General features: G+C 48.2%; 1 protein-coding gene across 1 annotated transcript; it reads right to left on the reverse strand.

Annotated features, from left to right (window-relative positions):
- Positions 1-7,719: 7,719 nt before the first annotated feature.
- Sfxn2 (sideroflexin 2) lies at positions 7,720-24,504 on the reverse strand. The gene is given in 14 exon segments (XM_048338353.1): positions 7,720-7,855; positions 9,857-9,904; positions 11,067-11,116; positions 11,387-11,436; positions 12,513-12,579; positions 13,272-13,332; positions 16,186-16,271; positions 16,503-16,564; positions 16,567-16,577; positions 17,846-17,944; positions 18,863-19,033; positions 19,192-19,377; positions 23,035-23,111; positions 24,486-24,504. Coding segments are annotated over 13 exon segments (993 nt in total). The 5' UTR covers positions 23,037-23,111; positions 24,486-24,504; the 3' UTR covers positions 7,720-7,755.
- Between the last annotated feature and the right edge of the window lie 246 nt (positions 24,505-24,750).

Genomic DNA, 24,750 nt, shown 5'->3' on the forward strand with positions numbered 1-24,750 from the left:
CCCGCCTCAGGAAAAACTCCCACCCAGACATGGGGGAGGATCTCCAGCCGCAGCGTCTCATTGGCTCTCACCCTCCGCCCATTGATCAAAGTAGCTGTCGATCAACCAACCGGCCACGCCCCCCCACGTGAAGAAGAACGAGGCGACCCAGCCAATGAAAAGTAGGAGGAAGCCGGGCCATCTTGAGTGCTGCAAGGTGACGTAAAATGCGTTCCGCCCCGGAGAGTGTGGCGGAAGTAACTAAGATCTGGGATGGACGGTCCGAGAAAGGTACTGAAAAGTCTGTTTCGAATGCAGCCATTTTGAGTGTGGCGGAACTTCTAGATTAACACGGGTCAGCAAAAAAAAAAAAAAAAAAAAAAAACGAGGCGTGTGTTGAGATGTTTGAGAATGAGTTTTTTCCAGCCTGAGAGCTTCTAAAGAGAAAAATAACTGCAATATAATAAAATCTATGAAACCTCTTGTCTTGAAACACAATCGTCAGGGTACCTGTTCCAATCTCAAACTACCCAAGCAGCAATTTTGGGTCCATTTGAATTGTGGCATTGTACCTTTTAAGGCATAGTGCTTTGCCACCCCAAGTTTCAGGTACAAAATTCCAGCGAGTCAGGAAATGTGGCTTCGTGCTAGAGTGCTTGCCTAGCATGCATGAAGCCCTGGGTTCGATTCCTTAGTACCACATAAAGTAAAAAGGCCAGAAGTGGTGCTGTGGCTTATGGGTTAGAGCGCTAGCCTTGGGCACAAAGAGTCTCAGGGACAGTGCCCAGGCCCTGAGTTCAAGCCCCACAATCCACAAAAAGAAAAAGAAAAGGAGGGGCTGGGGATATGGCCTAGTGGCAAGAGCGCTTGCCTCGTATACTTGAAGCCCTGGGTTCGATTCCCCAGCACCACATATACAGAAAATGGCCAGAAGTGGCGCTGTGATTCAAGTGGCAGAGTGCTAGCCTTGAGCAAAAAGAAGCCAGGGACAGTGCTTAGGCCCTGAGTCCAAGGCCCAGGACTGGCAAAAAAAGAAAAAAGAAAAAGAAAAGGAACCAAATTTACCCCAGCTTGAATGCACAGTTCTGCTTCTACCTATAGAGCAAAAAAGTTGATTTTAAAATCTTTTTTATTAGCATACATTAATTGTTCAAGAAGGATTTCATTCCTTGTGATGTTTCCATAAATGCATACACTGCACCTTACCACTCCCTACTTCTTAAAACAATTTCAATGACTTCAATTGTTCTGTTTTCATATGGACAAATAAACTACCTCATTTGCTCTCCCCATTAACCCTCCCACTCCAGTTGGTAACCCCCACCTGAAGGACTGACTCCCACCCTATTGCCTCAGGCCCAGACAGACACCAGGCAGAACCTCAACGGGTGCAAACCGGCTTTGATATGCAGACAGGACAGTTCACCTAGGCCCAGCTGTAAACAACCCTTTGTGGGCCAAACAAAAGCCCCAACTTGCTAGACCTAGTGGCTCCTCCATTAACCCGCCTCCTTGCTCAGACCCCCACCCCCTCACATAACCTCCAGACCCACTGGAAGGCCTGTGCCCCTCACTGTTCCTCAATAAATAGTCCTCACTCGTGTTTATGATGGAGTCCGGCCTATTCCTTTTCTGTTCTCCTCCATTTTCCTAACACCACCCCAAAAAGAGCCCGTTTTACTTTCTTGTCATTTATATTAATAAGACCAAGGGGTTTCACTATGTTATTTTAACTGGGTTGTTTTTTTTTTTTTTTTGTCTTTTCTTTTATGGTACTGGGGATCGAACCCAGGACGTTGTGCTTGCTAGGCAAGCACTTTGCCACTGAGATACATCCCAGCCCTCACTGTTATTTCAGAAGTGTATATGTTTGGCTCAGAATAACTCAATTTCTTTCTCTTTCTTGCCCTCCTAACCCCTCTTGATCAAAAATTGTCATCAAGGGCTGGAAATATGGCCTAGTGGCAAGAGTGCTTGCCTCCTTTACATGAAGTCCTGGGTTCGATTCCCCAGCACCACGTATATAGAAAACGACCAGAAGTGGCGCTGTGGCTCAAGTGGCAGAGTGCTAGCCTTGAGCAAAAAGAAGCCAGGGACAGTGCTCAAGCCCTGAGTCCAAGCCTCAGGACTGGCAAAAAAAAAAAAAAAAAAGTATAAAAAAGTACAAAAATTGTCATCAAGGGCTGGGAATATGGCCTAGTGGCAAGAGTGCTTGCCTCCTACACATGAAGCTCTCGGTTCAATTCCCCAGCACCACATATATGGAAAACGGCCAGAAGGGGCACTGTGGCTCAGGTGGCAGAGTGCTAGCCTTGAGCGGGAAGAAGCCAGGAACATGCTCAGGCCCTGAGTCCAAGGCCCAGGACTGGCCAAAAAAAAAAAAAAAAAAATTGTCATCAAGATTCCTGCCATCTTCATAGTTAGGATGTATTTAAAATATTCTCCCCTCCTGTCTCTTTCCCTCAATCCCACAGTTAGTATCCCACAATAAGAATCTTTATGTTTTGTTTTGCTTCTGAGATGGAGTCTTGCAATTTGCCCAGACTTGGCGCCAAACTCCTAGTTTCAAATGATCCTCCATTTCTGTCTCGTAAGTAGCTGGAACTATAAGGACACACCACCATACCTGGCTCTTCTTTTGATCTTGCTTTCCAAGTATTTTTGACAACCTCTGGTTTCTTAGAAATTCATTTATCACACAAATCCACATCCTTAGGCAAGGACCAAGTTATTTCATGGCACAGTATCTATCAATTCTGGCCTCAAGAGCTATAAGAATTGCATATAGGGGCTGGGAATATGACCTAGTGGTAGAGTGCTTGCCTCGCATACATGAGGCCCTGGGTTGATCTCTCGGCACCTCAGATATAGAAAAAACCAGAGGTGGCGCTGTGGCTCAAGTGGTAGAGTGCTAGCCTTGAGCAAAAAGAAGGCAGGGACAGGGACAGTCCTCAGGCCCTGAGTCCCAACCCCAGGACTGGCAAAAAAAAAAAAAAAAAAAAAGAATTGCATATAAGGGGCTGGGAATGTGGCTTAGCAGTAGAGTGCTTGCCTAGCATGCACGAAGCCCTGGGTTCAATTCCTCAGCACCACATAAGCAGAAAAAGCCGCAAGTGGTGCTGTGGCTCAAGAGGTAGAGTGGTAGCCTTGAGCAAAAAGAAGCCAGAGACAGTGCTCAGGCCTTGAGTCCAAGCCCCATATAAGCCAAGTATTGGTGGTACAGGTAATCCTCGCTACCCAGGAGGCTGCGATATGAGGATCACAGTTCAAAGCCAGCCTGAACAAAAGTGACTCTTGGTTGTTGTTAGTCTCATGGATTTTCTTACATGGGTTGGCTTCAAACCATGATCCTCAGATCTTAACCTCCACAACCCTCAGATCTCAGTCTGAGTAGCTAGGATTACAGGTATGAGCCACCAGTGCCCAGTATGAGACTCTTATTTCCAATTAATCACCAAAAACTGAAAGTGGAGCTGTGGCTCAAGGGCAAGAGTATAAGCCTTGAGCAAAAAAGCTACAGCACAGTCCAAAAACAAAGGATTCTGCTCCGTCCTTTCCTCCTGAGAGCTTCTGAACAGGACAATCACAAAACCCTACCTTGTCTGAATTAGCACCTCCCAGACCAAGTCTTCTAGTCACCCTTTCCATCACCCTTTCCATCATCTAGTCACTGCTTTCCATCTGTAGGAGCCAAATCAAAGAAGCTACAAAACAGAGCTGAGATGCAGTCTGGAGAAACACTTTTTAACGTGCTCCAGGCTGAAGATGGTAGAGCACTTGCATAGCATGCACAAAGCCCTGGCTTCCATCCCAGGCATTTCAAATATACACAAATAAAAAGGTCCCCCACCCCCACCACACACTGGAACCACAACATACTCTAAACTTTTCCAAAAGACTATGAAAAGGCATGCCAGCACCAGGAGCTGGAAAACAAAGGGGAAGGCCGTCAAATCTTGAAAGAGTACCAGAGAGGAAAAGTTCCTTAATTCTGGCTAGATCTGGTCATGTTTCTCTTTTCCTAGTTACCTGCAAAATGGGAGCCAGTTCTCCCATCCTAAGGAAGCCAGCTTAGAAACACTTCTACTCAGACACTAGCTAGAATCAAATTGCTCAGATGACATGTTTGAACCTTGAAAACATACTAAGTGCAAGAAGTCAGACACATAAAGCTCCATATTGCATGATTCCATTTATGTAAAGTGTCTACTAGACAGAGCTGGCATGGTGATCCACAACTATAATACCAGCACTTGGAGGCTGAGGTAAGAAGATTGAGTTCCAAGCTGGCCTTGGCTACATAGTGAGGTGTTTTGTTTTGTTTTTTTCTTTTTTGCCAGTCCTGAGGACTGAACTCAGGCCATTCCCAATCCTAGGCATTTTACTTCAGTCACGCTACTAGCCCTTTTCATATTCATTTTGGGGGTTTGTTTGTTTTTTTGCTAGTCTTGGACCTTGGACTCAGGGCCTGAGCACTGTCCCTGGCTTCTTTTTGCTCAAGGCTAACACTCTGCCACTTGAGCCACAGTGCCACTTCTGGCCGTTTTCTGTATATGTGGTGCTGGGGAATCGAACCCAGGGCTTCATGTACAGGAGACAAGCGCTCTTGCCACTTGGCCATATCCCCAGCCCCTTCATATTCATTTTGATTGTCTCCCTCTGCCAGTTTGGACTTCGATCCTCCCATTTGTACTTCCCTAAATTGTAGGGTGATAAGCACCAGTCTTAGTGCTTAGCTATTGGTTGATAAGAAGTCTCTCCAAGTTTGTTTTTTGTTCTTTCCCGGAACTGGCCTTGAACCTGGATACCCTAATCTTCTCCAAAGTAGCTTTGGATTGTAAATATAAGCCACCATGCCTTGCCTTTTTTTTTTTTTTTTTCCCCAGTGTGGAAAATCAAATGGCAGCCAGGACATTAGTATCAAAAAGGAGGCCCTTTCCCTTTTTGGAAGTACGCCTCCAGTTTGGAGGAGCCACAGAATTGGCATCACCAGTCAATTGTGTAAAATGGATTCCCATGTTCTCAGCCTCTGCCTGACCTACAGAACTGGAACTTCTGGGAATGTCTTCAGTGTTTTCACAAGCCTGTCAGATGACTCTCATGCCTGCTCTTAAGAGCCTAAGAACTGTGCTCCAGGGCAGGCATTTTGTATAAAAAGCCAGACAGTAAATATTCTAGGCTTCACATGCCATGTATATAGATATTATCAGACATTCTTGTTTTGCTTTTTCATAACCTTCAGAGATAGAAAACCATTCTTAGTTGCCAGGTACATAAAATCGGTAGTAAGTGGCTTTGGCTCTTTGTATCATGATTCACCAACTCCAACCTAAGGGCTGTACAGTTTCCATTCTGGGAGATCTCCGGAGCTTCATAGACAGGACACTTGCTTGGATTAGGAAAACAAACAACTGCCTCCAGGCATCAGACGGGCTGCTCAGCTTAAGAGCTGAGATATCCTATGACACATCAGGGTCACGGTATGACCAGATCCTGCTTTGCAATCCAGCATTTCTCACTTAGTTTGCAGACCACTTTTTCATGCTCTTTCAAGTCATTTATTCAGTTCACTAGAATAATTTTGAACAGAATCAGCAAATACTATCAAAGGAAACACACACAGAGGTAATAACAGCCCTCTTCAGAGAAGGGAATAGGCAGTGCTTTCTCAGCGCACTCTAAGGGCTCTTTGGTGCTGGCTGATTTTCTATTAGAGGAGTCCAAGCAAAACTTGCCTTTCCTATCAGTCTACACCGGTCTTTCTTTGGTATTTAACTTCATGGGCTGAGGAAGGGAGGTAACCAGGAAATCATACTCATTAGGATATGTGGTTCATATCTGCATACATCTTCACTCATGGCTTAGGGGACTTAGTTTTTAAAACAGATAAGAGACAATGAGGGAAGAGACTTCCACCGTTATAAAGAAAGGTCTTAATGGCTGCCAGTGGCACATGCCTATAATCCTAGTTACTCAGGAGGTTGAGATGTGAGCCTCTTATCTCCAATTAATCACCATGAAAGCCAGAAGTGGAGTTGCAGCTCAAGTGGTAAAGTGCTACCTTTGAGCAAAAGAAGCTCAGGGACAGTGCCCAGGCCCTGAGTTCAAGCAACAGGACTGGATCAAGAAGGAAGGAAGGAAGGAAGGAAGGAAGGAAGGAAGGAAGGAAGGAAGGAAGGAAGGAAGGAAGGGGTCCTGTCAGGTACCAGTGGCTCATGCCTATAATCCTAGCCACTCAGGAGGATGAGATCTGAGGTTCTCAGTTGGAAGCCAGCCCTAGCAGGAAAGTCCAAGAGACTCTTTTCTCCAATTAATCACCAAAAAGGTAGAACTAGAGCTGTAGCTCATGTGATAAGAGCATCAACCTTGAGCAAAAAAGTAGAGGGGGGCTGGGAATATGGCTTAGTGGTAGAATGCTTGCCTAGCATGCATGAAGCCCTGGGTTGGATTCCTCAGCACCACATAAATAGAAAAAGCTGGAAGTGGTGCTATGGCTCAAAAGGTAGAGTGCAGGGCTGGGGATATAGCCTAGTGGCAAGAGTGCCTGCCTCGGATATACGAGGCCCTAGGTTCGATTCCCCAGCACTACATATACAGAAAACGGCCAGAAGCGGCGCTGTGGCTCAAGTGGCAGAGTGCTAGCCTTGAGCGGGAAGAAGCCAGGGACAGTGCTCAGGCCCTGAGTCCAAGGCCCAGGACTGGCCAAAAAAAAAAAAAAAAAAAAAAGGTAGAGTGCAAGCCTTGAGCGGGAAGAAGCCAGGGACAGTGCTCAGGCCCTGAGTTCAAACCCCAGGACTGGCAAAAAAAAAAAAAGAAAAAGAAAAGAAAAAGCAGAGGAACCGTACCCAGGCCCCAGTACTAGCGCGCGCGCGCACACACACACACACACACACACAGAAAGACAAGAAAAAGAAAGGTCCCAGAATAGATCCAGACATGATTTTAAGACAGAACAAAGTCTTTGCAAAGGTTTGAAGCACTACATAGCTCAGCTACTTCACACAGTATCCTTTTATAACAGGAATAACTCAACTCCTAGGTCCCGGATAAATGGGTCTAGCACTCTCCCAAGGAGGCATCTCAGGTATCGAGGAAAATGCAGAGGGGCAGAGATGAGTCCCAAAGTGCCACAGACTGCTTTCTCCCTTGTCTTCCTGAGTCAGGCATTGGTAAAGGCTCTATTGCTTGGGAGAAGGACATAGATCTTTGCTCCAATCCCAGCTGGATTCCTTTAGGATCCTACAGGTTTCTTAACTTTTCCAAATTATTTGCTTGAAGTCATCAACTTCCTAAGAAGGCCTAGGTTCTGGTCTGCAGGAGGCAGGGTTAAGAGCAAGCACATAGAAAATTTGGGGTTTGTTTAGTTTTGGCCAGCCTTGTGGCTTGAACTTTAGGCCTGGGCACTGCCCTTAAGCCTCTTTGTGCACAGGCTAGCACTCTACCACTTGAGCTACAGTGCCACTTGCAGTCTTTTCTGTTTATATGGTACTGAGGAATTGAACCTAGGGCTTCATGCATGCTAGGCAAGCACTCTACCAAGCCACATTCCCAGCCCCCAGACTTGGGTCTTTCTCATTTTTATTCCTTAGAACCCAACCAAATAGATGCTTGGGCAGAGACATAAGGCATCGCTCTACCTGCTCACCTCTTACACCCCTCCAATCTGGTTGCCACCCTTTGCTGGTAAAGAGGAATGTGGGCACAGTTGTGCAGAGCAGCTAGGAAAGAGGTGGTGAATTCGAGTCCATACACCAGTTCTTGTTTGGGGTGGGGCATTCAGAGACCCTTATTGAAGTAGACATAAGGTACAGGCTCTTCATTCTTGGCCTTGATGGTGTTTTGAAGCTCTGGTTCCAGATAGGAAACTGGCAATTCACTGAAAAGAGAATAGAAGAGGGTTACGAATGAATATATCACACAAGAAAAGCAGCAAAATTACCCTTAGGAAAAGTATAACTCAAGCTGGGAATATGGCCTAGTGGCAAGAGTGCTTGCCTCATATACATGAAGCCCTGGGTTCAATTCTTCAGCACCATATATGTAGAAAACGATCAGAAGTGGCTCTGTGGCTCAAGTGGCAGAGTGCTAGCCTTGAGCAAAAAGAAGCCAGGGACAGTGCTCAGGCCCTGAGTCCAAGGCCCAGGACTGGCCAGAAAGAAAGAAAGAAAGAAAAGTATAACTCCAATGTTCTCTCCAAGAAGCTATCCCTTATTTTCCTTTACTTTTCTTTTTCTTCTTTTTTTTTTTTGGGGGGGGGGCAGTCCTGGGGCTTAACTCAGGGCCTGGGCACTGTCCCTGAGCTTTCTCTTTTGCTCAAGGCTAGCACGCTACCATAGTGACACTTCTGGCTTTTTTCTGTTCATGTGGTACTGAGGAATCAAACCTAGGGCTTCATGCATGCTAGGCAAGCACTCTACCACCAAGCCACATTCCCAGCCAATCTCCCTGATTTTTCTAGTCAGGATTATTTATTTATTTTGCCGGTCCTGGGGCTCAAACTCTGGCTTTGGGCACTGTTCCTGAGCTCCTTTTTGCTCATGGCTAGTGCTCTACCACTGGAGCTGCAGCACCATTTCTGACTTTTCTTGTGATTATAAGAGTCTCCCAGGGCTGGGAATATGGCCTAGTGGCAAGAGTGCTTGCCTCTTACACATGAAGCGCTTGGTTCAATTCCCCAGCACCACATATATGGAAAACGGCCAGAAGGGGCGCTGTGGCTCAGGTGGCAGAGTGCTAGCCTTGAGCAGGAAGAAGCCAGGGACAGTGCTCAGGCCCTGAGTCCAAGGCCCAGGACTGGCAAAAAAAAAAAAAAAAAAAAAAAGTCTCCCGTACTTTCCTGCTTGGGGTGGCTTCAAACTGCAATCCTCAGATTCCAGCCTCCTGAGTAGCTAGGATTACAGGCGTGAACCACAGGTACCCAGCTCAGCCAGGGTTATCATTGGCCTCTGTGCGCTACACATTGCTCTGCATATTGCTTTTACTTCTACTTCGTTCTCTCTGAAGTAACATTTTTGTTTGAAACTGTGATATGCTCCACAAGATGACAAGCACAGTGTTCAGGACCCAGGGTGTCTAGCAGATCATCCTGAGGCAGTATAGAACTAGAGTACTACCTGGGCACTGGTAGCGCATGTGTGTAATCCTAGCTACTCAGGAGGTTGAGATCTGAGGATCGAAGTCCAAAGCCAGCCCAGGCAGGAAAGTCCAATCTCCAAGTAACCACCAAAAAGCTGCAAGTGGAGCTATGGCTCAAGTGGTAAAGCACCAGCCTTGAACAAAAAAGCTAAAGGGGACAGCACCCAGGCCTTGAGTTCAAGCCTTAGCATGGGCTCAAAACAAAACCAACACTGGAGTACTGAAGAAAGGAGTACCATACCTTCTCAGTATGTGTTAACTTCTCAGTATGGATTCGCGCTATGCTGGTCTCCTAGAGTCAGTCACTTCCCGCTACCACTGTCACATGCATCCCTTCCTCTCCCCACCACCCCTTCTTCCTGTGCTCCCTTCCAAAACATCAAGGGAAGTAGAGAGGTCCCAGTCAGGACAGAGATCAAAACATAAGCCAGATTAATTACCTCATTCAATTTTAAAAACCAGATCCAGCCAGAAGGGGTGCTCCTAATAATTGAGCCGGCAGAACTGGAAGTCCTTTGTTCCTCCCTATGTCTCAAAGGCTGTGCTTGCTCCACTAGGTGGGGAGCAACTGCACCCCTCCTGGCTTCTCCCACCCCTTGACAATCTGGCTGGTTTGCCATTTACTCGGGGCTCAGAGGCCCAGAGTTCAAGCTGATAAGCACTTGTCCTTCCTATCCTGTCCCTTCCCCCTTGGACAGCAGTGGACTGGGGAAGCAGTAAGAGAGCAGCCAACAGCCAATACCATTCCTGTGGGAAGAGGCCACATGCTACAGGCACCATGAAAAGGAGGCTGAAAGAAAAGAGAAACCAAAAGGTTGGTAGACATCTCATGGGAGCCCCACCACACTCCATCTCAGAGGCCCTGGAGGAAAGAGGGGGGCCCCTCCCCAGCCTGCTCCCAGCCACCGTGTTCCCGTCACCACTCTGTCCTCTAGCCACTGGTATGAGGAGAAAACCAATGTCTCTCCATCCCTCATCCCAGCCCTCACCCCACACCCATGTTCAAACAAATGAGCTACAAGCACCCCGTGCATGTAGGGGAAAGAGTTGTTGTCATTAGGGGCTGGGAATATAGCCTAGTGGCAAGAATGCTTGCCTGGTATACATGAAGCCCTGGGTTCGATTCCTCAGGATCACATACATAGAAAAAGCCAGAAGTGGTTCTGTGGCTCAAGTGGTAGAGTGCTAGCCTTGAGCAAAAAGAAGCTCAGGGACAGTGCTCAGGCCCTGAGTTCAAACCCCAGGACTGGCAAAAAAAAAAAAAAATGCTGACATGATATAGCCAGGCTCATGTTACTCAAAAGGGTGATACATGAGTGTAAGGTTTGCAAGAAAGGTTCAGGCAGAAAGGAGTTTATTGGGAGGAAATTGCCAGCCCACACAAAATGGAGGCATGGGAGACAGAGGGGAAGGAAGAAGGAAAAAAGAGAGAAAAGAGCAAGAGAGAGTAAGAGAGAAAAAGAAAGCGAGCAGGGACTGTGTTGAGTCAGATTATATAGGAAAAGGTGGGAGATATGGCCAGGTGGATTGGATGTGACCTCAGAGAAGAAGGAGGTAAACTGCCTCCAGGTGTGCCAGTTACCTAGGTAACTCAGGAATTGGACGCAGACTTAAACAGGTGGGGGGCATCTACATGGAATCTGCTGGGTGTGGACCTTACAATGAGGGTCACGGTTCAAAGCCAGCCTGGTCAGGAAAGGCTGTGAGACTCTTATCTCCAGTTAACTACCAAAAAGCCAGAAGTGGAGCTGTGACTCATGTGGTAGAGCACCAGCCTTGACAGTGTCCAATACAGTGTCCAGGCCAAGTGCAAGCTCCAGTAGCCACACAAAAGACATTTTAAATAAAGTCAGGCAAAGTCGCACATGCGCTTTGACACCCACCATGCTCCCTGGCAAGTCTTAGTACCGCCAGCCACCGCAGAACCCGAACTACCAAAATTCCATACTCACAAGCACCCAGACAGCATGACTTGTAATGGGGCATGCAGCACTCTGACTCTCTGTGCAAAAACAAATAGAAGAGAGGCCCACATGAGACCTGGATCTCTCAAAGTGATCCCCATGCCTTCCCTGCCAGGGATCAGGCAGGAAGAAGATGCCAGAGGCAGCAACCTGTTGGCCCTGAGGGAAGTCGAATGGTCCTGGCTACTGCTAGGAAACTAGCTCTGATGTCTAAATCTGTGGCCAGCAGGTGGGCTGGCTCTACTGAAGTGAGATGATGAGGCGATGGCAAGAGTCCGACAGGGCAAGTGAGAGAGAACCCTTCTTACCTTCATGTAATGCAGTTTCTCCAGCCTTTCCATGATAACTGGGAGCAAGACTGCAAGAAAGCAGGGAAGGAGCTGAGAGGGGCAGAAGAACTCCATCACCCCTTGTGCAGTCCAACAGGGACTGAGTTCAGAATCCCCCTCCTTCCTCAGAAGCTCCAAAGAATTCTTGTCATTAAGGAAAAGAACAGATGGTATAGACATCGTCACCCTCAACCTCTTCCCTCAAGTCACAGAAAAAAAGGAGTTCCCCAAACTTTTCAACTTGTAATCCTGGCTAAATCTGGAAAAAAAAAAAGAAAAAAGAAAAAAAAAAGCTGAAGTCTGAGGAACAAAGTCTGAAGCCAGCCCAGACAAACATTCCTTTTTTTTTTTTCCTGTTTATGTGGTGCTGAGGAATCTAACCCAGGGCTTCATGCATGCAAGGCAAGCACTCCACCGCTAAGCCACATTCCCAGCCCCTGGACAAACATTCTTATCTCCAATGAACCACTTTTTTTTTTTTTGCCAGTCCTGGGCCTTGGACTCAGGGCCTGAGCACTGTCCCTGGCTTCCTTTTGCTCAAGGCTAGCACTCTGCCACTTGAGCCACAGCGCCACTCCTGGCCGTTTTCTATATATGTGGTACTGGGGAATTGAACCCAAGGCTTCATGTATACGAGGGCAAGCTCTCTTATCACTAGGCCATATTCCCAGGCTCCAATTAACCACTTTAAAAGCCCTGAGTTCAAATTCCATGATTGGAACAAAAGAAAAACAAAATTTCTCAAATGGGCAAATCAGCCATGAAGCCCAAAGTGTCTCTCTCAAAATGAAAAACATTATTTGAAGGCCCACACAAATGTTGTGTCCCACTCTGTAACAGGCCGTACGGGAAGCAAACCAAGGCAGGAGATTTTTCTCCCCAGCACTGGCTCCCTAAGCAGCCTGCGCTGGGCAGCACTGCGTGTCAGCTGGGTGAGACTAACTCCCCCCGGCCTCTCTGGTGAGACGGCCTGGGAACCGGGCTTCTGGTCTCACACAAAGCACTACTGTGGAAGCGGGCATCCCACCTCCCACCTGAAAGCTGAGTGCAGCCGAGGCCCATGGGCTCCAGGGCCCTAAGGATGGGAGCACGTCCCCCATCTTACTCATGCCAGGAGCCGCCATGGTGATCCGAGAAATAACCACTTGGGTGATGCCTATGGCGGCAGCTCTCTGAGGGCAGAAAAGATTGAGAGGTCAATGGTCAGGAATGACCTGTCCAGTACACGTGGCTGCACTGTAGGGGTAGGGCCCAGGCTGACCTGGCTTGAGCACTTGAACTGACATAAGGAACCTCAATGAAAACTGTTCATCAAAAGGAGAAGGGGGAAGAGCAATAGAGAGGGTTGTTATGAGCAAAATGTAACAAATGCACTTCTGAAATACCAAGATCAAACCCTTGGTACAATTAACACACACACACACACACACACACACACATGAATGATAGGAAAGTAAAAACTGGTGTGTGAGGGGGTACCAATTAGCGCAATTAAGCGAGAGTGAGGGAGGATAAATAGGCTCCAGTAGTTCATTTGATGTGTGAAAGACAACAATGAAACCTGTTGAAATTGTTGTAAGTGGGGAGGAGGACCAGGGAGTGATAGAAGGGGTAAGGTTAATTTGGATACATTGTACAGATGTATAGAAATGTCACAATGAAACCCACCCTTTTACAACTGTTGTATACTTTATAAAAAAAAAAATCGGATGATGGAGGGAAAACATGATAGGAAATGAGGATGGAGTCAGGGAACAAGCCTTCTCACCCCTCTAAGGATGCCCAAGCCTACTCTGATCACTAAGAAGGATCAAGGCCTGAGTAGGAATTCGCTCCTCCCATCCCCAGGGAGGCCTCAGCTTACCTGGGAATGGCCAAGCTCATTCCGATTCTTGTCTTTCACGCAGACACCCTCGATGAGTTCCCTAAACATAAGCAGAAATTGCTGGGCTCAGGAAAGCGTGACAAAGAGCTGGCCAGGCATGTGACAAACCAGGGGACCAAGGACACTCAAGTGCTACAACGCCTCCCCCTGCTCCTGGCCCTTTGACTTCCTTCCTGTACTGCAGATAGCATCCAGTATCTCAGAATAATCAAGGGCAGTGGCTAAGAGAGCCAGCACTGGGGTCAGACTGCCTTGGCTAATTCCTGAAACTGCAGAGCACCGTCCTTAGTCCTTCAAAAGCCTCAGTTCGCCACATGTGCAAAATGGAGATAATTCGGGACACTCACTTCATGGTACTGAGGATTAAATGAGATAATACCTTCTAAGTACCCACTCCCCAAACAGTAGCTATTCTGGCTGGGTTCTTTTTGTTGTTGTGGGGGGGTGGGGTGGAGCATGAACTCAGAGCCTGAACGCTGTCCCTGAATTCTTTTGCTTAAGGTTACTGCTCTACCACTTTGATCCACAGCTCTACTTCTGGTTCTCTGGTGGTTAATTGGAGATAAGAGGCTCATGGATTTTTCCTGCCCAGGCTGGCTTTGAACCAAGATCCTAAGATCTCAGCTTCCTCAGTAGCTAGGATTACAGGCACCAGCACCCAGCTCTGGCTGTTGTGCTTGGGCCAGTTTCTAATATTTTGGTGGTAATAGGGTTTGAATGCATGGCCTTATGCTTGCTAAGCTGGTGCTCTACCAGCCTGGCATTTTGCAGGTTAATTTGGAGATAGATTCTGACAGACTTTCCTGTTTATGCTGGTTTCAAACTGTGATCCTCTGGGGGCTGGGGATATGGCCTAATGGCAACAGTGCCTGCCTCGTATACATGAGGCCCTGGGTTCGATTCCCCAGCACCACATATACAGAAAACGGCCAGAAGTGGCGCTGTGGCTCAAGTGGCAGAGTGCTAGCCTTGAGCAAAAGGAAGCCAGGGACAGTGCTCAGGCCCTGAGTCCAAGCCCCAGGACTGGCCAAAAAAAAAACCAACAAACAAACTGTGATCCTCTGGATCTCAACTTACTGAGTAGCTAGGATTATAGAAACAAGCCACCAGTGCCCAGCTGTTGGGCCAGTGCATTAAGCACTGGATCTGGGTCCATGCAAGTGGCTGCATTCCATTCATTCATCTGCTAGAAGAGTAGATGGTGGAAGGAAAGAGAGAGGAGCAATGTATGTGCATGGCATTCTTAGGACTCTTTCTACAAAGACCATCATGGAAAAACCTCATGGTTGTCCCAAGAAAATGTGGCTCGCAGATATTAACTATGATAATGGTAGCAACAATAGCTAATACACACATTTGTTACATTCGAGGTGCTGGTATGACATTATAACCTCAAAGCAGAGGGGCATCTATGTACTCGTCAGTCAAGAAACAAAAACTGGGGCTGGGAATATGGCCTAGTGGCAAGAGTGCTTGCCTCCTACACATGAAGCTCTCGGTTCGATTCCCCAGCACCACATATATGGAAAACTGCCAGAAGGGGCGCTGTGGCTCAAGTGGCAGAGTGCTAGCCTTGAGCGGGAAGAAGCCAGGGACAGTGCTCAGGCCCTGAGTCCAAGGCCCAGGACTGGCAAAAAAAAAAAAAAAAAGAAAAGAAACAAAAACTAACCATCAGGAAAAGAAAAAGGCAGGCCACCTGTATTTCTAGCTACTCAGGAGGTTGAGATCTGAGGATTATGGATTACAATTTAAAGCCAGCCCACGCAGGAAAGCCCATGAGACTCTTATCTCCAATAAATTACTCAGAAAAAGCCAGAAGTAGCTCTGTGGTTCAAATGCTTGAGCACTAGTCTTGGAAAAAGGAAGCGCCCAGGCCAAGTTCAAGCCCCAAGACTGGCAGAAGGAGGAGGAGGAGGTGGTGGTAGAAGAGGAAGAAGAAGAACAAAAAGAAGGAGGGAGAAAGAAGAGGAGGAGGAGGAGGAGGAAGAGGAAGGAAGAGGAGGAGAGGAAGATGAGTAGGAGGAGGAAGAGGAGGAGGAGGAGGAGGAGGAGGAGAACAAAAGAATTGGGTGCTGGTGGCTTATGCCTGTAATCCTAGCTACTCAAGAGCCTGAGTTCAAAGCCAGTCAGGGCAGGAAAGCCCAAGAAACTCTTATCTCCAGAAAACTGGAAGTGGTGCTGTGGTTCAAAGTGGTAGAGCATTAGCCTTGAGCAGAAGTGCTCAGGGACAGCATCCAGACCTTGAGTTTATGCCCTATGACTGATATAAAAAGAAAAGAGAAGAGAAAGTAGCCTACTAGGCTGGGAGTCAGTAGTTCAAAGCCAGCTGGGACAGGAAAGTCTGGGAGACTTACCTCCAGTTAACCACTAAAAAGTCAAAAGTAGAGCTATAGCTACAATAGTAGGGCACTGCCTTTTAGAAGAAAAACAGTGCCAATGCCCAGGCTCTAAGATTAAGGCTTAGGACTGGCATCAAAAGAAAAAACTAAAACTAAAACTAAAAAATAGCCAGGCACCAGTGGCTCACACCTATAATCCTAACTACTCAGAAAGCTGAGATCTAAGGACTGCAGTTCAAAGCCAGCTCAGGCTAGAAAGTCTGTGAAACTTTCTCCAATTAACCACCAGAAAAACCAGAAGTGGTGCTATGGCTCAAAGAAGTAGAGCACTAGCCTTGAGTCAAAGCACTCAGCGACTGTGACCAGGCCCTGTGTTCCAGCCCCACAACCAACAAAAAAATAAACAAAAAAGCTGGGCTGTGGGGGTAGCTCAATGGAATAGCACTCTAGAGCATGGGTTTGATCCTCAGCACCAGAAAAGAAATGAACACTTCCCTGGCCAGCTAGACCTGTGGTGTGGAGGGAGGAAAGGGGACCAGGGGACTTGTACTCACTGCTGTCGCATCATTGGGATATTGACACAGTTAGCTGCAGCCACAGCGGCAAAGGGCACCCAGCGGCCCACCAAAGGTGGAGCTCTCTGTTGAGGGCAGGAACAATGGGAGTTGTTCAAACTCATGACAAAATGAGAATAGAGGGGGATTAAAGATTATAAAGACAATGAAACCCTACTACTGCTACAACTCCAGACATCCAACCTGGGAAGCTAAGACTCCAGGAAGGACCAACCTAAAAGGCAGCCGTTTTCCCTAAGACTTTGCTGCCCCCAAGTGGCCCCCCTGCGCAATGCAGGACATTCTCCCAAGCTTACCTTTGTCCACATGTTCATGCCCACAGCAGTGATCAAAGCAGTAGTGGTGGCTGAGAAGTAGAGAGGGCCATCTGCCTAGTGAAGGAGACAGAGCCAGGTAGATGAAAGCACAGACATTGGGAGTGAACCCCCATATGGCTGAGGCAAGGCCGCCTTCACTTCACCACTCTCAATGTCCTGGCCCTCTTTCAGTATTTTAAACACATCAAGTTCTTTTACAGCCTTAGAACCTCTACATACTAGGGCTTCCTGCCTAGCAAATTCTGCCTTAGACTCTTGTGTGGTTGAACCTTTACCGTTCAGCTGACATGTCATCTCTACAGGAAGGACTTCTCACTAGACACCCTTCTATACCCCTCTGCTGCTCACTGTCTTCTCACCTCCATGCATACATCCTTAACCGCAGCAATCCCAACTCAAGACTACTGTCTTTGTCTTTTCTTTTCTTTTTTTTTTTGGCCAGTCCTGGGGCTTGGACTCAGGGCCTGAGCACTGTCCCTGGCTTCTTTTTGCTCAAGGCTAGCACTCTGCCACTTGAGCCACAGCGCCACTTCTGGCCGTTTTCTGTATATGTGGTGCTGGGGAATCGAACCCAGGGCCTCATGTATACAAGGCAAGCACTCTTGCCACTAGGCCATATCCCCAGCCCTCTTCTTTTCTTTTCTCTTCTTTTCTTTTCTTTTTTAAAGACAGGATCTCACTATGCAGCCCAGGCAGGCCTTCAACTTGAGATCCTCCCGACACAGCCTCAAAGAACTGGAATTACAAGTGTAATGTAATCTCAGCTGGGTGCCAGTTGCTCACACCTAGAATCCTAGCTCCTCAGGAGGCTGTGATCTAAGGATCAGGGTTCAAAGCCAGCCTGGGCAGAAAAGTCTCTATGAGATTCTTATTTCCAATTAACCACTCAAAAACCAGAAGTGGCACTGTGGCTCAAGTGGCAGAGTATTAGCCTTGAGCACAAAGAAGCTCAGGGACAGGGACAGTGCCCAAGCTCTGAGTTCAAGTCCCACAACTAACCAAAAAAAAGCTTTACACTCCACCAGAGCAGAGACAACAATGCCTTAATTCATCAAGGCATCTCCAGTTCCTATAATCTTACCTAGCAAATACTACCTACAGGAGACATTTGTCAGATGAATGAGTATATTTTGCAATGGTCCAGATAGAAGACACTCCCAGTGAGCCCAGGAAAATCCTTCCAAACTCTAAGAAAAGGTGACTTGGTCATTTGCCAGTGTAGGCCCCAGCTGGGGAGGAGTGGCAGCTCCAGAACTCTCTGGCAGGGCTGCTGCTGGGAGCATGGGAAAGCATGAGGACAGTCGAGAGTCCAGACCTCCTACCTGACTGAGGTGGGTGAAGCGGCATTCCTGTTGGTGTAGTTGACTAGGGCATTGAAGGACTGGTTCACCCACTGCCAGAAGACCACTGCCGGCATGGTCCTACCAGAGAGACCAAGAGGGGCAGAGGTTGGGAGGAGGTCATGGCGCCCACCAGGTACCACATCATCCGTAGTTCTCTAAGCACATTGTTTTAATATACCCTGGCTTGTCCACAGGCTCGGCCATCTGCCTTGCCCACCCCCTCCTCCCATGGAGCCCACTGCCTCCTTGAAACCTTCCCACCCTTCCTGTGCTCCTTCTGAGTCTGCCATCCCACATTCCCTGCTCCCACAACCCCAATTTCTCCCACCAACCCCTCCCCCCGCCCCCACTTACCAGGCTGTACTCTAACTGTTTACTCGGCCTCCTCAACAAAGCTCCTTGAGGAGAGAGACTAAAGTCTTTGTATCCCCAGCACCTGGCCCAAGGCCTGGCTCAAGAACTGAAGAAATGAATGCAAAAGGCGGGAGAAGGCAGAGAGAGGAAAGAGAAGGAGGAAAGGAGGAGGGTGAAGGGAAAAGGAGGAGAGAGGAGGAAGGATGGAGGAGGAGGTGGAGGAGAGATGAAGGAAAGAGGAGGGGGAAGGAGGAGGAAGGAGGAGAAAGAGTCACACATCCAGCAGCTACACAGAAAGTTTAGCCCTCCCCAACCAAGCCAAGAGAAATGGTCTATTTCATTTTCTTTGGATATTACACTAGGGAAATTAATTCATTGTGGAATAAGTCTTTTTAAAAGAAGCAGTTTGGATAGCCTATTTGCTAAGCCCAAGAGGAGACCATGTCTGTTAAAAGTCCAGACACCCATAGAACTTGCCGGGCAACTCAGAACTCCATCTAGCAAATGGAACTGAAAATACTACCTATGGGTGGCATTATTGAGAGTGTTCAAGGAGGCGATGCACGGAAAGTGCTCAGCACAGTGTCTGGTATCTGTTTCACGCTGGCCCCCTGCCCAGCAGCCCCAGGCCCCAGGACCCACCGGTAGAACTGGAGCATGAAGCCGGTGATGAGCATGCCACCAGGGACCTGGAAGGACATCCGCCCAATGACGTTCATCTTCTCCCCGGTGTCAGGGTGGAAGGCTGAGTCATACAGCTTTTTGGCATAGAGCAGCTGCTCCACTTGGGTGCCTGGGGGCAGGATCCCCATCCTGTCACCCAAGGACAAGAGACTGTTACCGAGCACCCTTAGCCACGCCTCCCAGTCACAAGATGACAGCCTATTCCTTCACCTTGTTTCTAGCTCTCCAGAGAGGAGCCCATCAAGATCACGTGAGTGCTGCCACCACCGCCCCCCCTCCCCATTCACCTGCTCTTTTCCACCATGACCTTGGCCCAGTCCAGCTTCTGCTCTGGTACCAAGACAGTGCGGGGATCAGTGATGTTAAAGAAGTGCTTCACACGCCCCAGGAAGGTGCACTGGTCCCAGCGGGGGGCGTCGATGTTAAATCCAGACAAGTCAGCCTCCATCCCTCTTCCACACCCAACTGTGGACCTAAGAGACAGAGGAAGAGTGAGGACTAGCCTCCAGATCAAACCTGTCTGGGGCAACCCTTCTGAAGGGTTATGACTGCGCAATGGGACACCACCATGCATGTCCTCAGCACCTGCTGGTGGGCCACCCTGTGCATGATCATGCCTTGGAAGACACTAGAAGAAGGGATTATTTTTTTATTTTTTTATTTTTGGCCAGTCCTGGGGCTTGGACTCAGGGCCTGAGCACTGTCCCTGGCTTCTTTTTGCTCAAGGCTAGCACTCTGCCACTTGAGCCACAGCGCCACTTCTGGCCATTTTCTGTATACGTGGTGCTGGGGAATTGAATCCAGGGCCTCATGTATAGAAGGCAAGCTCTCTTGCCACTAGGCCATATCCCCAGCCCAGGAAGGGATTTTTTTTTAAAGTCCCTGGGGAACTCGGAGTCTGATGGAGGTCCACTCATTAAATTACATATAGGATTTCCTGGTGCTTCTCAAGGCCTGCTCTCTGGGCACCCTGTGGCAGAGCCTAACCATGGTGAGGGAGAGGCTCACCAGCGCCCTCTAGCTGTGGGCCTCACCTCTAGGCCTGAGACTGAGAAGCCCCTCTGAAGGCCTGACAGTACAGGCTCACCGAAAGACTCACCAGACCACCCCTCCCAGCACCAGGAGGCTGCCAGGCTAACTTCAGCCATGGTTGGACACTGGTGGCTCATGACTGTAATCCTACCTACTCAGGAAGCTGAGACCTGAGGATCTCAATTGAAAGTCAGCCTGGACAGTAAAGTCCAGGAGATCCTAATCTCCAGTGAAGTAGCTTTCTAAGAAGCAGAATCCTAAAATAATGCTAAGCAACTGGCAGAGGAGGAATGGTGTTTACAGAGTTCAGAATGAGAATCGGTACATTATATACAGGGAGATATCTCCTTTATATGTCTACAAAACATTAGAAAACATATAAAAATCAATTTGTCGGGGCTGGGAATATGGCCTAGTGGCAAGAGTGCTTGCCTTGTATACATGAAGCCCTGGGTTCGATTCCCCAGCACCACATATATAGAAAATGGCCAGGAGTGGCACTGTGGCTCAAGTGGCAGAGTGCTGGCCTTGAGCAAATTAAGCCAGGGACTGTACTCAAGCCCTGAGTCCAAGGCCCAGAACTGGCAAAAAAAAAAAAAAATCAATTTGTCATAAGGAATTGGTCAATTGGCTCACACAATTGTGGCTAAGCAGAGTACGGAGTGGTGCAATCACAAGTTTTAGACCTAGGGGCAAATCCTTTACAGGGTTTCCAGTTGGAGATAAAAATCTCCCAGATTCATCTGCCCAGGTGCACTGTTATTCTCACATCTCAGCCTCCTGTGTAGCTAGGAGCGAGCCACTGATACCCAGTCCTCTCCTTTTTGATGAACCTACAAACAACCAATTGTGAATTTTATCTACCTCTGCAAGTTCAAAAGAACTAGCAGGTATGGAAAGGCTCCCTCTGAGCCCACTGTAACCCCACAACATGCCAGAAAAGAATACTGGGAGTCTTGCTTAGCCCCTCCAATGTGATCCTTCATCTTGTGAGAGCATAATTGCTGACTTCAGCAATAAGATGCTGAAAGTGCAGAAAAATAGGGTTTGAGAGTGACATCAGGGCCAGGAGCAGGCTCAAGTGTGTAGTTCTAGCTACTTGGGAGGCTGAGATTGGGGAGTCAGGGTGGGAGGCCAGCCTGGCCAGGGTGGGGGGAGGTGGGGAAGGAGGAATTCTCCAGAGTCTTTCTCAGCAGGGGCTGGGCATGGCAATGGGCACCCGTCCTCATCCACATAGGAAAGTACAAAGGGAAGGCTCGCAGTCCAGACCAACCCAGATGTAGAGCACAACCCTTTTGCCTAGGTGTCCCATGTGGTAGAACACCTCCTACCCAGTAAGTACCAGGACATAAGTTTAAACCCTGGTATTCCCCACTCCAGAAAAAGAGCAAGCTGGGTGCTGGTGGATCACCCCTGTAATCCTAGCTACTCAGGAGGCTGAGATCTGAGGATCACAGTTCAAAGCCAGTCAGAGCTGGAAAGGCTGTGAGACTCCTGTTTTGTTTTGTTTTGTTTGCTGTTGTTAGTCATAAGGCTTGAACTCTGGGACTGAGCACTGTCCCTGAGCTCTTCAGCTCAAGGGTAGTTCTCTACCAGAGCACCACTTCTTGTTTTCTGGTGGTTAATTGGAGATAAGAGTCTCATAGACTTTCCTGCTGCCAGGGCTGGCTTTGAACTACAATCTTCAGATCTCAGTGTCCTGAGTAGGTAGGATTATAGGTGTGAGCCACCGGCACCCAGCTATATGCCAGTCACATCTAAGAAGGAATCAGTATAGAAGATGCCCAACATACAGGAACCACATCCTTGGCTGGCCCTAGTGCTACAATTGGTTATTTTTGTTTTGTTTTGTTTTTGCCAGTCCTGGAGCTTGGACTCAGGGCCTGAGCACTGCCCCCGGCTTCTTTTTCTTCAAGGCTAGCTCTCCATCTCTTGAGCCACAGCACCATTTCCAGCTTTTTCTGTTTATGTGGTGCTGAGGAATCAAACCCAGGGCTTCATGCATGCTAGGCGAGCACTCTACCGCTAAGCTACATTCCCAGCCCGATGCTACAATTGGAATGGCCAACTATAGAGGAGACAGAAAGCAGGTAAAAAGTGCCCACGCTTCTACCACTCCTGCTCCACTTGGCTTCCTGTAGGCTGGTGAGAGGTCAAAGGCATTTTCCTCAATCCCAACTAAACAGCAGTGGGAAGGGGAAGAATTCAGTAAGAGAGTTTAACCATTGACTACATCACATCCAGTGCTTTGGCTTGCAGCCAAAGGCTGCACAAGGGAGACAGCAGGCCTGAGCAAAATGCTACGCCTCCTCTTAACATCACTGCCACACACACATGCACATGGACACACACGTAGCCAGCCAACCTTCTCTGTCATCTCCCTCAACACTGCAAAACTCTCTGTCTCTCATAATGGATGCACTTCTACTCCCATGCTAGGGAAATCATCTGCTAAATTATGCGAGAATCTTTGCCTTCTAAACTGAGACCAGGAAAGAAAAGGCACAGTCCCCGTTTCCTATGAAAGATAAGACTCCCCCACCCCCACCCCATCTACACTATCTGTCTAGAACATTTCCCACCAGAGGGTACAAATCCCTGACTCCTTCAGGGCAAACTCAAGTCTTTCAGTTATATACTCCCATAGCACCTGTGTACTATGCAGCATGCTGAGCTTTTGTCATTGTCACATTCGAGTCATTTACAATGGTTTGTGTAAAATCTGCCTCCCCTGACACACTGAAAGGCTCATGGGCATGTGGCCCTGTCTGTAGTGGTCACTGCCACACCACTCCTATGCCCTCTAAAAATACCTCCTGCTGGAAATGTATTCCAACTTATTCTTGGATTATCTTAGCATCAAAGATGTCACTTCTTCCAATGTTCAACTTAGAACCGCTTTGCTTACAGAAAAGTAGGCTTCCTTTCATCCAAGTGCAAGCGGTCAGTCTTACCTATACCAAGTCATATATGGTCTTGAAGTGTTGTCCATGGTTATTCTTCCCACTCCTGCACAACCCACCTCCAGTCCTAGTGGTAAAAAGGTCACCACCATATCCAGGATGGTCCCACTGTGAAAGATCATCTTTGGTACTCACATCAAAGAAGGAGGTAGCCCACGACTCCAGAAAGTCAAAAGACCAAGAAGACAGAGGAGGCTTCCCGTCAAGGTCGCCTAGAGCAAGTTGGAGAATGAGAGTAATAATTAAACCACCAGGTGCAGGTCCATGTTTATGGACATTTATCTGACTCCAAGGTAACTGTGATGTTAAACATCACACAATTGGAAAGAGAAATCTGCTATCCCAATTCCACAAAAAAGGGCCGAAAGTCTGGAGATGGGTAGATTATGGGGGTTTTGCACTTCCTTCGATAAGATTATTTTTCCAGGGGCTGTGAATATGGCCTAGTGGTAGAGTGCTCACCTCACATACATGAAGCCCTGAGTTGGATTCCTCAGCACCACATATATAGAAAAGGCCAGAAGTCACGCTGTGGCTCAAGTGCTGGCCTTGAGCAAAAAATGAAGCCAGGGACAGTCCCTAGGCCCTGAGTTCAAGCCCCAGTACTGGGAAAAAAATTTTTTTCCAGTAGTTTTTATAGTTGAATGCATAAGTAGTTAAAAACCATTCAGAGAAAATCTGCCTTCACCCCAACAATCTTCTTTTTGGTGGTAGTGGTACTACTGGGTTTGAATGCTCCAACAATCATAGCTAGACTGAAAAGCCTGCTGGAAGAGGATTCAGAAAGGTGAAGCCCCAAAATCTAGATCGGACTATTAACAATACACAACACTTCCTTTGTGACAATGCTCTACATATGGCCCACTGAGATAAGCAACAGGCACTCGCACACGCGAACACTTTCAGGTATATCATTGCTTCTGGACTTCATTTAGCTCTCAGAAAAGTTTTGGTTTACATCACAGATATAAAACACTCTTGGGCCTGGAGATGTAGCACCTGCCTCTCTATCAACTTATAATAACCAATATCTAGGGTTGTGAAAATGAAACGGATCTTGCATGCAGTTTGTCACTGGGAAAGATGTAGTTTCCACGACATTGGGTTGCTTCCCCTGCTGTGTTACTAGTGTCTACAACCTACCCCGGCCCATATGCAAGGACTAACTCTTCTTAAGGTCCTCTGCATGTGAGAGGGTGGGAGCTAACACTCAGATGTAGCTAAATGAAACGCAACCCATCCCCAAACACCTTTCACTGTTGGTGTTGGCTTACTTCAGGGGTCAGGTGGTCCTGACCAGTCTGCTTGCTCCCCTTTTCTACAGGCTACCAACCTGCGGTGAGTGGGATCCCCCATGCTGGACTGACATAAGGCTGTGCACAGCCCATAACGCCCCTCCCCAAAGCTTGCCAATCGAAGGCCACGGGAGTCAGAGGGGGCCCTAGGCAGTCCTAATGCCACGTGGCTCCTGCAGTCCCACGTGCTGCAAAGCTGCCTAGCAAATTTAGGACAGATGTAAACTCCCTAGAGGCGTGTGGACACTGGAGGCAGGCGTGGCGATTAACCTCACATTCAAGGTCCCTTACCTGCAGCGAAGGAGGGACGCTCAGAGTCTCCGGCCACCTCCCTGAGCCCACCTCGCACGCTGGGCCAGTCAGCCCCGCCTGCCGGAGCCGCAGAACCACCCCTCGCCGCCCCCACGCCCCTCCCTCCTGTCCAATCACAGCCCGGGAAGCTCCCGCCAGCCACGTGAGCGCGTTCTCCCCATTCCCGGGGTCACTAGGAGCCAGCCCCGCCTCCAGCGCCTCTAGCACCACCCACTCGGTGGGGGCGGAGCCCCCAGAGCGCACG

Source organism: Perognathus longimembris, chromosome 2 (genome assembly GCF_023159225.1).
Source record: "Perognathus longimembris pacificus isolate PPM17 chromosome 2, ASM2315922v1, whole genome shotgun sequence".
NCBI classification, from domain to species: Eukaryota; Metazoa; Chordata; class Mammalia; order Rodentia; family Heteromyidae; genus Perognathus; species Perognathus longimembris.